Consider the following 15679-nt stretch of genomic DNA (forward strand, 5'->3'; position numbering starts at 1 on the left):
TTGACTTCTTGATGGATCATTCTCAAATTTTAGATGTGGACTCCTTTTTGTTACTCATTATGCATGATCAATTTTAGGGCTGGCCAGAATATTAAAATGGCTAACAGATGACCATTTTAGACTTGCCCATTGGGCTTGCAGTGCTCACCTTGTATATATGCACCACCCAAATATCATGCCTCTAGGCCATTAAGTTCATGAGAAGTCATTTAAATGTTAACAAATCTGACCCTTTTGACCTTAGATACATCAAGGTCATTTCTTCTCGCCAACTTTGTTGGGCTTCATCCAAGGAACATACCAGCCAAATATCAAAACATTTGGTCATTTGGTTATTGAGAAGTTGGTAAAAGAAAAAAGTTCACGATGGATAGGGGATGGAGGGACGAAAGATGAAAGATGGACACTGCGAAATGGCATAAGATTACTTTGCCTTTCGGACCCAATGAACAAAAAATTAGTTACAAGATCAATTAAATTCAGATTTCCTTTTGGTTCCACTTGGGACCTTGTGCATGCCGTTTTGTATTGAATCAAAAACAAAAAGCTATACCAGATGTTATTGGGAAAACAGCCGACACATTACCAGTATATTGAAGGTCATATAATGGGCACCAGGATCATACTGGGATCTTTTTGTTCCCTTTGGGTTATGTTTATGTAGACCGTTGAAACTGTTGGAACTGGTTGGACCTGCAAGAAAAATGCCAGGTACAGATCTGGACCAAAGCAGGACTGCAGACTATTTGGCATATTTAGATTTAGGGGTCCAGCCATAACTGTCTAAAATTAACTTGCTTAATATCATTGGTTCTTATAATTCCAGCATAAAGTAGGGTCGGTGAACTCGCAAATTTCCGAAAGCATTGTGCCATTATTACAAGTAAAAATCTTAGTTGTGTTATGCTCGACTGGATATTGTGTACAGTGGAATGATCCCAGACCACCTGAACCACTTCAACGAGGTTATGTGAAAGCAGCCTTAGTCCTGATAATTCTACGTATGTTACCTAAATGAGATGTAAATCTAAGAATTGTTAACAAGTTTATATTTCAACAATTTTATTCAATATCATCAAACATAACAAACTTTAACAAGATTTCAAGATAACAATGGTTTCCTGTTAAAATTCAAAAGTTTAAAATCACTGTAACGGCAGATCTTCAGGTTTAAAAATTGGTACAGGCAACACATAACTGGTATAAAGACTATTTGAAAATTATCAGTTTGAAAGCAAACATCCTCATAAAAAGATGTAGTAAGCTGGAGAATTTATATAACAGGGCGTTCGCTAGTGTTGTAGCCTTGGTAAAGTTATTTTTGGGATGCCAATTCCTTTTTCCATCATTCCATCCACTCGGTAAGGTCCATCTCTGGAATACTGCTACAAGTTGTTAACTGATTCCTGAAAGCAAATAAATTGTGAATGAAGATCAGGTTATTTAACAAATAAGCGATTTATCAAAAATCAGATTAATAAACTTTTTATCGACAAGATGTGATTTTGTTATAGAAATGTACTACGCAACAAGCACTTGTACATTATTTACAAATGTGTCAGGTGATTATTAGATTGGGAACTAAAACCTGCATCTAATCCATAAATTTGTGTTTATTATGTGCAAGGTCATCATACTGCAACCTCGAAATTATCTTTCTGATCTCTCATTGAAATAGCTTGTTCATGCAGACGACATTTCCTATACCATCTCTCATCTCTTATTGATACAGTTTGATGACTGGTACTTGTCACTTATTAAAATAAGGTAACTTTAGCATGAACTTTGACCTTGTCCAAGGAAACAATGTACAAGCAATATTTCCTATACCACAATTGATAAATGTCATGATGGCAGAGCTTGTTGCATTATAAAGTTATGTCACTGTGACTGCTGTGCAATACTGAATGACTCGGGGAACAAGAATCGCCTATACCCAAATCCATCACCACCAATCCTCCCCTATGTCCAGTTTGATAGACCCATCAATCACCACCAATCCCCATCAGTTGCCACCAGTCCCTCCCTCTGGCCAGTTTGATAGACCCCCATCAATCACCACCAATCCTCCCCTATGTCCAGTTTGATAGACCCATCAATCACCACCAATCCCCATCAGTTGCCACCAGTCCCTCCCTCTGGCCAGTTTGATAGACCCCCATCAATCACTACCAATCCTCCCCTATGTCCAGTTTGATAGACCCATCAATCACCACCAATCCCCATCAGTTGCCACCAGTCCCTCCCTCTGGCCAGTTTGATAGACCCCTGTCAATCACCACCAATACTCCCCTCTGTCCAGTTTGATAGACCCCATCAATTGCCACCAGTCCCTCCCTCTGGCCAGTTTGATAGACCCCCATCAATCACCACCAATCCTCCCCTATGTCCAGTTTGATAGACCCATCAATCACCACCAATCCCCATCAGATGCAACCAGTCCCTCCCTCTGGCCAGTTTGATAGACCCCTGTCAATCACCACCAATACTCCCCTCTGTCCAGTTTGATAGACCCCAGTTAATCACCACCATTCCTCCCCTCTGTCCAGTTTGGGAGACCCCCATCAATCACCACCAATCCTCCCCTCTGTCCAGTTTGATAGACCCATCAATCACCACCAATCCTCCCCTCTGTCCAGTTTGATAGACCCCCATCAATCACCACCAATCCTCTCCTCTGTCCAGTTTATAGACCCCCGTCAGTCACCATCAATCCTCTCCTCTGTCCAGTTTGATAGACCCCAGTCAATCACAACCAATCCTCCCCTCTGTCCAGTTTATAGACCCCCGTCAATCACCACCAATCCTCTCATCTGTCCAGTTTGATAGACCCCCGTCAGTCACCACCAATCCTCCCTTCTGTCCAGTTTGATAGACCCTCGTCAGTCACCACCAATCTTCTCTGTTCAGTTTGATAGACCCCGTCAGTCACCACCAATCTCTCCCTTCTGCCCAGTTTGATAGACCCCAGTCAATCACCACCATTCCTCCCCTCTGTCCAGGTTGGGAGACCCCCATCAATAACCACCAATCCTCCCTTCTGTCCAGTTTGATAGACCCCAGTTAATCACCACCATTCCTCCCCTCTGTCCAGTTTGGGAGACCCCCATCAATCACCACCAATCCTCTCCTCTGTCAAGTTTGATAGACCCCGTCAGTCACCACCAATCCCTCCCTTCTGTCCAGTTTGATAGACCCCAGTCAATCACCACCATTCCTCCCCTCTGTCCAGTTTGGGAGACCCCCATCAATAACCACCAATCCTCCCTTCTGTCCAGTTTGATAGACCCATCAATCACCACCATTCCTCCCCTCTGTCCAGTTTGGGAGACCCCCATCAATCACCACCAATCCTCTCCTCTGTCCAGTTTGATAGACCCCCATCAATAACCACCAATCCTCCCCTCTGTCCAGTTTGCAGACCTCCATCAATCACCACCAATCCTCCCCTCCGTAAGTAGTTCACTTACTTGTTACTCTGAACATGGAAAACATCCTCCGTTATCTGATCCATCCCGAAGTTTGTACACATAACTTTGGCAAGAGTCATCTTTCTTATTTCATCACGTTTATCTGAAAAGAATTTCAATCATTAAAGGAAAGTGAATATTTGGTATTCAACAATGATATTTTTCTACTACAGTTCATGGGTGTCATTGAAATCCCAATGCATCAGTTAATCACTATTTCAGTTTTGTTAACACAATTCTTATGCCAATCAAATTCAAAATAACTGATAAGAAAGGGTACCTCACACTTGAAATTAAAATATGAAAATTTGCCATTGTTCTTGATCGTTAAATCTTTTACATGGATTTCAATAATTTTTTTGAAGGTAATAAACCTGTGACACTTAATTTTAAATCATTCCTATTAGTAATTATTTCTGAATTTCCAAGTTTTGGATACGATTCATAAATGAAGTGACTTTTTACTAAAGATGCTATGTCCCAACTGAGGTCATAAAAAATCACAAGGTTTTGAACAGTTCAATTCATTGTTGGCACAGCTATTTTATTGTGGTAGAAACAGATCGCACAAATTGGTAGCTGTTGTATGCATTTCTTACACTCTCATCACTTGTTTCTGAAAAGTTACAAAAATAATGCATGCTATTGAAAACGGTGAAAGTGATGAATGCTCACCGAAAACCACTTTGTTGGACACAAAAGTTTCAAGAGAATTAACGCTGCAATTAAGGGGTTGCTGGCCCTGAATTTGGTACATTGCCCATGGTCTAAGTATGATTAATGTATACACCATGTTTTGTTATCCTAGTTTATATGCAAGCGAAGTTATGTTCCAGAAATAGGGGCAGTAACTCTGTAATTGAGGGGTTGAGGGTCTGAATTTGGTTCACTACACATCCCCTAAGTAAGGCCATGTCCAGGCAGTGAATACCAGTATATGCTCCCCAAAAAATTTGCATTGTACATCATACAGATAGTAATCTTCTTTATGCAATCTTATACAGTCAATATCTGATGGATGTTTTGATATTGGCCTCATGCCACCTTGTTTTAAAGTAATCTCCCTTTAATATTAGTCCACCTTAGCTATAAATTCACTAAAGTTTTCAGTGATCCTGAGGGATCTTGGCACCCACCATCATTTAATCTTTATTTGCTCTTTGAAAGTTGGATCTTCTCTTTTCCTGTGTTTTGCTTTTATTTGTGTGAAATATAAAAATAACTACAATAAACTCTACAGCCAAATCCAAGATGGCTGCCTGTCAACCATTGTTTTTCTGATCATTCTCAAAATCAGAAGGGCACAAGGGACCTAGATAAGAAATAGCAATAACAAACATGTTGAAATACAAGATGACAGCCCGTCTATCAATTTATCTGTTCTGTACTAACATAAAAATAATGCTAAGGACTAAGGACCATATGAAATTTTACATAGATCTGTTCTGCACTCAAGAAATAGCAATATCAATTGTTGAATATCCAATATGGCCACCTGATCAGTTCCAAAAACAAAAGATTACATCTAAGGATGTAATGGCACCTAAACATAAAAATTTGATCATGATTTGATTAGTAATTCAAGATGTAAAGAACAGATGGATGGAAGGATGCTAGACCAGATGTACGAGGATTAGAAGGGGAGTCATGAATATAGAAAGCTGCACATAGCCTTTGTGTATAATTGACACACATTAAGTTCAGATCCTTGCTTAACTATATGCTCCCGCAAGACAAAATTTCTTACTTTGTGAAAAACCCTCTGGACTAGGCCTTTCAAACCAGAAACGATCGCCCAACTTGAGCTTCTTAAACTGTTTTGCCAGCATTGCTGAGAAAGTAGGTCCAAGAAGGCCATCGGAGGTCTTTTTCTCCGACATAGCACCAGCATACAAATCAATGTCATTGACATGGCTGTAAACAGGAAAGAGAATGAATTGGATTTGGAAACGCCATCAAAAAAACTTATTTAGTTATTTACAGAAATTTCGACAGACATATGAACCAACACCAGTTATATTTCTATAATTCCCCTGCAAGGAATCAAACCATGGACCTTCTTTGTTAAATACAAGCCTTATCCATGTTTGTTGGGGTTTATCGCCCCCTGAACAGCCAAGACCATTTTCAGGCGTGGTCCTTTTGTAGTACTTTGTTACTACCTCACTGAACAACATGAGAGACTCATCTCATGGCGTTCAATGCAATAAGGGTAGTCAACACATACTGGTCTGTTTCTCAGCTTCCCGAAAAGCACAAATGTCCAAAAGTAGAGAACACCAAACTATGCTCCCAAGATCTTCACCTTAAGTTACATATCTCAATGCTCTAAACCGAATTAGCTGTCACAGCCCTCCTTACTACTCAGTCATGCTAAAGGTATATGAAAAGCATTTACCAGTGGACGACCATTTCATTGTCACTGGTATAACAGTGGATTTATGATGGCAGTATATTCCTTTAAAATAAGAGAAACCATTAAAGTCCTTACCTGTAGACATCTTTTAAGGCACCTCGTGCACCATTATTGTGATCTGGCATGTTGTTAAAGTTATTAAGCCTATTTAATCCAAATTTTTTCCTGTACGCATTGTAAGGAGGAATTCCATGGTCACGTCCCCTCTGAATATTTAGTGCTGCCAAGTCAAAACTTCTGCCATCATTGTCAAGGAAAAGCATGTCACGTACACCAGGCTCAAATATCCTGTCAAACAAAGTAAAAAGACATGAAGGTTAAGCTAATCATAAGACAAATGTCATTTTCAATTTGTTTTGGTTTTTTGATATAAAGGAAAAACTTAAGTATTAAGAGATTAACATAAAGGTCATTTCTGTCTGTTCATACAGATTTGATGAATACATCCATGAATTGTAATTAGTATAAACCACTTTATTATCAATATTGCAATTGAAAACTCTACCTGTCGGTCCTCATGGAATTGTTGTGACATAACCATCGTGCCAGTTTTGGGACATCCTGTCCTTCATTTCCTATCACCATGGATGGCCTAAAGAATGTTTCCTGGATAGGTTTTTTCACTTCCCAGGTCGCATAATCATGGAGAAGGTAGCCCTCTAGTGGGGGGACCATTGAGTGTCCAAACCGCATTGCAGCCACTGCGAAGCCATTGCGAATGTTGGGATCGACCTTGGGTTTGTATTCGTCATTATTTGACGACTCAAGTTTATACTTTGACAAATCGGAAGGACTGAGGATGGACGGTAACCATTCATAGTAAGTTATCTGTTGTAGGATTCCAGAGATAATTTTCCTTGTCTCCTGAAATGTCCTCTCATCATCCCAGTTCGCATTCATGGATGAGAGGACTGTTGCAATCCGATTATGCTCCCGGAAAAAGAGAACATGATTCGCACCAAGATGGGGTACCACATTAGCTCGTACATCTCCTGTTACAGAAAGTTAATATTAGTAATTTATATCATTTTTATTATCAGGATATCAAATATTTCTTCCAATATACTGGTGAGTTCAGCCATATGAATTTAATCGTTGTCATCCATAAATGGCTAATTAAGTTGCATCAGTGTTAATATTGATCACATCTGTGTAAAAGACCCACCCAATGAAGAGATAAGTGACTGACAGGCTGTGGCCTTAATATGGAGGTCCAAGTACTATGAATTTTATTACATTGAGACCTCAAACTATTGACCTTTAAAGACAGGTTTTTGATATACAGGTGTCCTTTATAACCAGGTTTGACAATGTACTCACAATGCAGAAAAGTCATTTCTTACCATACATTGGCAAAAAACACTTTGGTAGCATGGATGATAACCTCATGAAAGAGAGTGCGATAACCTTCAGACTATTTGGAATGATTGGTGGGTGGGCAAAGTGATTTGGCTTTTCATAAGTTTTGAAAGTAATTGAAATATTATACACAAAATTAAATATCTATCAAGAATTTTAGAGTAGAATAATATACATGTATAAACATAGCTGTAGGTACCGACTTTCTGAACCAATCAGAAGCGTGCTAACAAACCACTGATTATATTACATACCAGTTTTGATGCAGAACTCCTCTGTAGAATTTACAAGACAGGTGTGTGGGTCACCAGCTGGAGGAAGACTTGCTGTATTAGTGGATGTCTTCAGCAGCCCTGTAGTAAAATGTATACACTTCACAGAGTTAATTGCTATTTGATATAAAAAGGTCTGAAACTAATATTGAGACACTTTATCTGTAAAGATTTCCTGTCGTGGCACCGAGTACATAAAATGTCTTGAAATTTTATTTATTTATCTGATAATAGTACATAAAAAATGAATGTTCAGTTGGATAATTTTTTACATATTCCAAAAAATTCTCTAGATCTTATACCTCTAAACCTATTACATTAAAATCTCATTTGACCTATATCTTAAATTCAAGATTTTAAATTCATGCTTCATGTAAGTTTTGCATTATGACGTATCAATATCTGGAGTTGAGAGGGCCTTTTGAATTTCTTCCTACCTGCAAATTTCTTCCCAGATTTTACAACTAAAATAATTAATCATTGGGTTTCAATAGATGCTCTGTTGCCAGAGAACATAGATAAGCATTTACAAAAATATATTTTAAGACTTTTAACAGCTTTCTGTCTATATATAGATATACATGCATGAGGTCAGGAAAATCAGTCATCTAAAAGCATTACACTAGAACAGAAAAAGAGGCAAATTAAGATGCAATGGATATTAATGCATGGTCAGAAGTGAAGATCTTAAGTTTGAAAAATATATTATGTTACTTAAATCAATCATGTTTGTGCAATACCTCTGATACTGTAAACTAAACTGAATTATGGTATGTATATTAAATTGGGCTTAAATTCAATTTTTCATGTTAAAATGATAAAGATAATTTTTACCAATGTCCATTTTGTTCCAGAATTTAACTCTGACAATTTTCAAATTCTTGGAAATGAGACTCATCGAGGTAACCCAGTCAAAAACCGGAGACATTGAGAAATATTGTTAATTTTGCTGATCATTTTACCATTGTTGAAAGATCTCAGACCATTCATCTGGTTAATGGACGAACCATACACATTGGATCCATCAATAAAAGCTGTGATAGCATTGAACTGTTCACGGTGGTCTGAAAGTACAACAGATTTGTTACAAATTGATCAAATTTAAATTAAATAAATCCTGTAAACAACCTAATAATTATGTTAGAGTTATCTCCCATATAACTATTTTGCACCTAAACATTTCACTGAAAATGTCCAATGAACAACAATTTACATTTCTTTTAGAATAAAATTTTAAAATGGAGGTAGGGCCACTATGTTGTTATATAGTCCTAAAGTCATATTTTTTATTTACTTACTTGGTGAACATGTATCCGTGATGGCCGCTGACCGTACAAATTCCATACAGTCTGTGTTGGTGAAATGGGCATCATTGGATGGGATGGTGATTGGGAAACACTCTGGTCTGAAAAAAGAATCATGTTTGTAGGTCAGATAATTACTGTTTATTACATCATGATCAATGGATCTTAAAACACTTTTACAATATAAACTTTGTCCTCCAATAGTTCACATGTTAAACATTTAAAGTGTTTAAGTTATTTTTCACCCTTACAATTGTTCAGAGCAAGACAGAAGTAGGCTAAGGTTATAAAGGACAAGACCATTAAGAGAACTGCATACTTCAGATGCAGGACAGAGTCAAGGTCATTCAAGGATACAACTTCAGAGGTTGAACAGCACTAAGTCCTTTAAAAGGGCTGATTACCTCAAAGCCAGAAAAGGGCCAAGGTCATTCAAGAGCATGTTTACTTAAGAGCAAGGACAGGGTCAAGGTCATTCAGGAGGATGCTAACTTCAGAGGTAATGCATGTTTTAATACCGACATAGGTATTGAATATATATCTTACTTACAGTTCGGAGGTGGAATTGCAACAATCCGTCACTGCTCCTTCAGATCCTAAAATCAAAAGTGTTATTCAGAATCAGGACCTGCGTTTTCTTTCGTGGATAAATATGTAGGATCAAATTTTGAAAAAATCCCACAGTTTTCTCGATTAACAAAGTACTGTACTGGTAGACTACAATTTGTTGCGGAGAATAGATGATGAATCGGGATATTGATCAGCATTGCAATAGTGTTTCAAGTTAATAGTTTTTGCATTACCCGAGCTTGCTGGCGTGAGTGTGATATCATGGTCCAAAAATTGTCCCCAAGCCATTACCATGAGTGAAACCTCAGATTCTATCTTCTCCTTTTCAGATTTGAAAACCTTGTTGCTGATTTCCCGAGGACTTGGCAGTAGTTGACCATTTTTACCCAAAGTCCTGGGAGAACCAACACCTGAAAATGTCAAAATTTCAAGAATTCACGTTTTTTGTTTAATTTTCATCCCTGAAAGCAGTCTTCAGAATTTTGAAGACTTTGAAACTCTATACTGTAAAGACTTTTTTCTGTGCTTCTAATTTTGACGGTACATTGTACCACTAAAAGCTTGAAGCAAGAACAAGGCGTTTTTTACAATAGTTGTAGAATGATGGATTTCTGTATCGGTTTTATCTTGTTTTTTTTTGTTTTTTTGTTTTTGTTTGTTTTGTATCTATTTTAACGGTCTAAAAAAGGGGAAATAACATGAGAACTTACCATCACCATATTCTGGAGGTAAAAATCTAGACTGTGCCGAACCAGCTGATCCATACCCAGGATGGACTAAATTGTTACATAACCCATTAGCAGACCGGAAAGTATTACTCGCATCAGAACAATTGATTTGATTGGTGGGGCATGCTGTCGTCTGCTTCTTCCATTCTGACATTATTTCCTTGGAGTCCTGTATTTCACGCAATGACAAACCAGTCCTGTTATTAAAAACGAGAGGAAAAAAAAGTTCACATTTTAACACAGTTACACGATTCAATTTCAATAACTCACATTCTCGAGAGCAGTTGATTTCCTTCAAACCGTCTTGAATTATATTGCAAAGTTTATTGATGTACAAATTCGCAAATGAAAGAAACGAGACAAACTATATAGATTGAAATCTCGATACTTGGTATCAAAATAATTTTGGTACGTTATTTGAAAATTATTCTGAAGCTTCTAGAAACCAAACAAAATATTTAAACAGTTCAGGTAATTGTAGATAGTACCGCTACCTTTCTAACAAACAAAACGTCCCCTACTTACAATTCCATAAGATTCTTTGTGGCATGCAGCGATTTGACCGCTGCCTCCTCTTTGGTTCTAAGCTCTGGAGATATCCATTTCATCTGCTGCATCATCCGTCCACTTTTTGTACTTCCTACGTGTTAGATAATTGTAAATCATTATCAAGTCAGTTTAATTACATTGTTCGTCGGCTCTACAGCTATGTGAAAGACGGTGCCATTTTGAGGACGAGTCTCGTTGACGTAGCTGGTTGCTGAACATGCAACTGCTCCGTCGCATGCCAACTTTAGTCTTTTCAGAGTACCTTACGACGACCACTGCAGCACAGACAGATCTCAACTTCCCGAGAAACAAACTACAAACCCCTTTGAAACAAACCAACATAGATAGTGAGCTTCAAACCACGCACCTCCGATTGTTCTAACCGACTTAGCTATAGCTGCCCACAATTAAATTGTCATGACAACCAGAACGTGGTTTAAGCTCTCCCACAAGTTTGTTTCTGACGAAGAAACTGACCGATCTGGGTTAATGGTAAATTAATATAAATATAGTCTATTGCAATTGCTCTGCAGGGCATATAAGCTTACCCTGGATGTTCACAGTGCGAACAAGCATCAAAACGACGCTCCTTTCTTTTTAAATTTAATCATTGGGGTCAATTAATCCGATACGGATTTAAAAATATGAAAGACAAAAATCCAACTTACTCATTTGACGTTTTCTCAACTCCTGATTCTCCAGATGGCTTTTATGCGCTTCATCATTGACGAACCGTACAAGTTCTTCAATGGCCTGTTCTAGATCTATGACCTCTTTCCTTCTGGTGGAATGCGAGTATGTTAGGGAGCAGACTAGTGCCACCAAGATAATTTCCCTCAAAAACATGACTAAAAATTAAGACAAACCCCGAAAAAAGATTAAAATCACACCCACAATTTATTTCATAAGTTAAGATTTATTTTTTAAAAATCATAGTAGTGGGACACCTGTAAAGAGAATGAAGACCACGGATTATAATTGGTGGTTGTACAATGATACAATGTACATCTGTACCATCTGTACCATCTGTACCAAAGACAAGTGAATAACACCTTTGAATGCAAATGTTTACTTCGATACAGTAGAGCTAAATGTCCTCTAGAGCTATCAGAGATGTTAAGGGTCTCACCTGGAATAAGTCCCATGATAAAACTTTGAAACAACCACGACTATCTTGGATTCGATGTTCATTTAGAATACTTTCAAATCGTACAATGTCGCCCACCAAAGCTTGATCTTTATTTGTTCTTAAAATAGATGGATGCTTTCCCTTCTCATCTTCCTGTTTTTGCCCTTGATTATGAAGTTTGAAAATACTTCTAAGAAATAGCGATATTTTTTTAAACTTTCAAATTCAAGATGGTTGCGGTCGGCCATCTTTTTGAACAGTCCCAAAATCAAATGAGCACAACTAGGGATTACAGGAAACCTACATACGAAATCTGAGCATGATCAATCCAGAATTTCTGACGATAAAACGATAAAATGAATTGTTAACCGGCGGTTCAATGGACGGACGAAGGACGAATTGAAAAGCCCGCCATCTAATGATAGAACTAAAAACGTGATTGGGTCAAAATTTGCATATGCGACGCGTTTTTGTCACGAGATAAGCGTGAATGCTTGTCATACATGCATATCTCGCGGGAAGGGGAACTGGTAACTGGAGTATATGTTGGTTTTGTGACAGGGGTGCTACCAGGGAATAAGCTTTTCTTTTTGTGGCACCGTCGTCACATATATCTGACGCCATAACAAACTTAAAACAACGAAAATTCTTAAAAAGTGTCGAAAATAATTTCTTTATTCTTTGGCGTCTTGTTCAAAAGTCACAACATAATACATTGTACAAATTACAATACAAGTAAAATATAGACATTATCCAAATGTGGCAAATTGGAGACTGGTTATGTAGTTGAGCTAAAGGAGATGGATACTAAGATTTCCGGAAAATACATTTATAAATACAAAGCAGGAAACTGGCCAAAATATCCGGGATGAAAATTAATTATGAAGGCTCATATAAAAGGGAAAAAATAAATTTGCGAAAAACAAATGAACAAGAATACCAATTAGTTACCAGAAAGGAACCTTAGGAATTACATTTACACCTAAATATAATAAAATACATATGATAACGAAAAATAAGAAATCACGTGATAAAGAAAAACTTAAAAAGCAAAATCAATTATGAAACAAATGCTACAAACAATAGATACTTACCTTTGAAATTTCTTCTCAATATTGGTGTTCAACTTTAAAATAAAAACCAAAAGAATTGGTCAAGTCCGCGTGTTCGACTAACTTTCTCCTGATCTCGAGGCCTACTGGTCTGACTTGGCCGAGAAACTCCGACCATCTACGTAACAAATCAAGAGGCACGTGGTGTTATAGAAAGATCGTCACGTGCATCTTTCGTGAGAGGCAAATTGCACGAGATATAGCTTACGCATCTCTGACCAGCGATAAAAATTGCAAGCCTTGCATTTCTTACTTATTGATATCGAACATTAAGATTTACACAAGGAGTAAATCAACCAAAAATTGCTTATTTAATTTTACGATGAAAATGCTTACATAAATCATTTCTCATAAGAAAGACGTTAATTTGAGGTAATTTTTTTGCACTTTTCAATGTCGTTGCACACTGGTTGACGATGAGTAAGAAAAGAAATTTCATGAAATGTAGGAAAAGAAATTCAATTTCAGTTAATTTATATATGACTCAATACAATACACTAAACGGATGATTCTAGATGTACTTCTTTGATATGAAAATTACTTCACTTTTTCACATTCAAAAATTTAACCGATGCAGTTATGTAAAATCATAAGTTTTATGGGATTTATTTTCGTTTATTCCGTGGGTACTTTAGATTCAACAAAAAAGTAGTAGATTGAAAAAAAAATCCCAGCATGCCAATATTGTCCGGAAATTTATTGTGGCTGATTTCTGCCATTTCGTTATTTCGTTTTGTCGTTTCGACAAACTGTAACAAAATTCAAGCGTTTTTAAATTAAAAAAAAAAAAAAATGGCACGGTTTCCAAGAAAATATTTCAGCACTATCAGCTAGTTCCTATAAAAACATACGTCATTATTGTACTGGTGAAAACTTCTTGTTCTTTTTAATAAATTTAACAAAGAAATTGTGTCGCGACACATAGAGGCAGACCCGATATCTCGAACTTTCTTGAAATTGAGACCAGATGATGCTAGTAATATTTTTATAGTGAAAAATTGAGTTTTATTTCATTTTTGATATTTTAGGCTTTTGGGCATTGTAAATAATTATTCGGGGTTGGTGATGGAATTTATTTGATAATGTTTCTGTCCCTGTGTTTATTACCTTTTATCATTTTTTTTTAAAAGAAAAATAATTTTGAAATATATATATAATCAAAACATTAACATGTGAAATAAAATCGTATGAAATCGCCGCTAACTTTTTCCGGCCTTGTGGCCATCTTCAGGCGTTTGGATTACGTTACATAGTAACCTTTATTGTGCCGTAATCTTACTGCTTCAATATAAGCGGAGTTACTAACGTTAATAGTCCCAGCACAATCGTTAATGTGCGCTGAGGGAATGATTGAACAGTTTAACAAAAAAGTCTTCTTTGCTGATTCGCATAAATAAACATCACAAACAAATTGACATTTGATATTTATTATTATTTACACACAATAAATAAAAATAAAACAATACATTTACAAACTATAAAAGATCGTTAAGTGTATACCAGGTAAATGAGTGACTTTTCAAATCAAAATGTATATAATTATCACAAATATACTTAAATGATATGGCAATCGGTACTTATATATCATACAAGCTGACTATGATTTCAAGAAAACTGAATATAATAATAGAAGTTATAACGCTTTTTTATATCGTTGTGACATAGGGAATTGAACCATTTAGTCCCTGTAAGATACCACTAAATTCTTCAAGCAACTAGTTCTTATACAACTTATTTAAAAGTAGATCAGTGTACAAAGGCTGTGAGAAAAGACAATTAACATGACAGGTAGGCATCTATTATGATGTTAGTGTAATACAAGAGAATAAACACAAAAGATAGCATGGATCAAAGTTTCAACGTTCACAATGCATAATTATTAGCTTCCAGCAATCCTGGATCGCGGTGACATTTGTCCACTCCCCAACTTGTGAAAGCATCTGGAAATTTGACATACCTTAAAACTTTTATGAAAACAAATTTTTTTTAACCTAAAATAACCGCCCACCTAAAATTATCGGCCATGGGTGGCTTATTGACTGGGTGGCTTTTGGGTAGGTCTCAGTACAATTGTTTTATTATCCAGAGTTGGTCACACCTACATGAAATGCCAATTTACCACAGTTGTATTAAACTTGAACAAAGTCCAGTTGCAGAAATGTTTCAATTCATGAATAAATATTAGTGTACAACAAGCAAATGATACACAGTACATTTTTCATATCAAACTAACATACAACTTACAAATAAAAACAGAGCTTCTAATACAATTAATATATTTTATGAATATTATTGAGGTTTTGAAAATATTGAATCATTTGAGGAAAATTCATTTGAGTAAATGCAAGTTTTGTTATGGATAAAAGTGCACAATATCTGTACAATAACTCATTATCCATACTATTAATAATATGTTTGGAAAGATTTTTTAAAATTCGATCAGATTTGTTAAAAAATCTCTCATGAATCGATGAAAGAAACAACCGATATCAAATCACTGGTAAAAAGACAAAAAAACGAAAAATCTATTAAAAAAATTAAGTGGAATGTCACAACCTTTAGATATGATTAATTAATTTTGTGAGATTCTTTGAAAATATGATTGAAAGAAAAAAAATCGAATTCAAAGCTTCATGCATTTGCAGGCATGTATATGGGACAAATGCACTTAATTGGTTGCTAATGGAAATTCTGGCACAAAATCACTTTTTGGTAAATTATTGTGATAATGAATTCAACAATAATTGCTACAACAGACATAGATAAAGAT

General features: G+C 36.4%; 1 protein-coding gene across 1 annotated transcript; it reads right to left on the reverse strand.

Annotated features, from left to right (window-relative positions):
- Positions 1–1156: 1156 nt before the first annotated feature.
- On the reverse strand, positions 1157–11514 carry LOC132545454 (thyroid peroxidase-like). Its single transcript, XM_060209138.1, has 13 exons — positions 11337–11514; positions 10645–10759; positions 10102–10316; positions 9625–9801; positions 9372–9417; positions 8816–8922; positions 8480–8581; positions 7500–7598; positions 6392–6878; positions 5962–6174; positions 5218–5384; positions 3471–3573; positions 1157–1406 (listed from the first exon to the last, which is right to left on the reverse strand). The coding sequence occupies exons 1-13, from the start codon at positions 11512–11514 to the stop codon at positions 1346–1348; spliced, it is 2070 nt and encodes a 689-aa protein (XP_060065121.1). The 3' UTR covers positions 1157–1345.
- Positions 11515–15679: the final 4165 nt, after the last annotated feature.

Source organism: Ylistrum balloti, unplaced genomic scaffold (assembly GCF_031769215.1).
Source record: "Ylistrum balloti isolate Yb309-2 unplaced genomic scaffold, AGI_CSIRO_Ybal_v1 Utg369848, whole genome shotgun sequence".
Taxonomy (NCBI): Eukaryota; Metazoa; Mollusca; class Bivalvia; order Pectinida; family Pectinidae; genus Ylistrum; species Ylistrum balloti.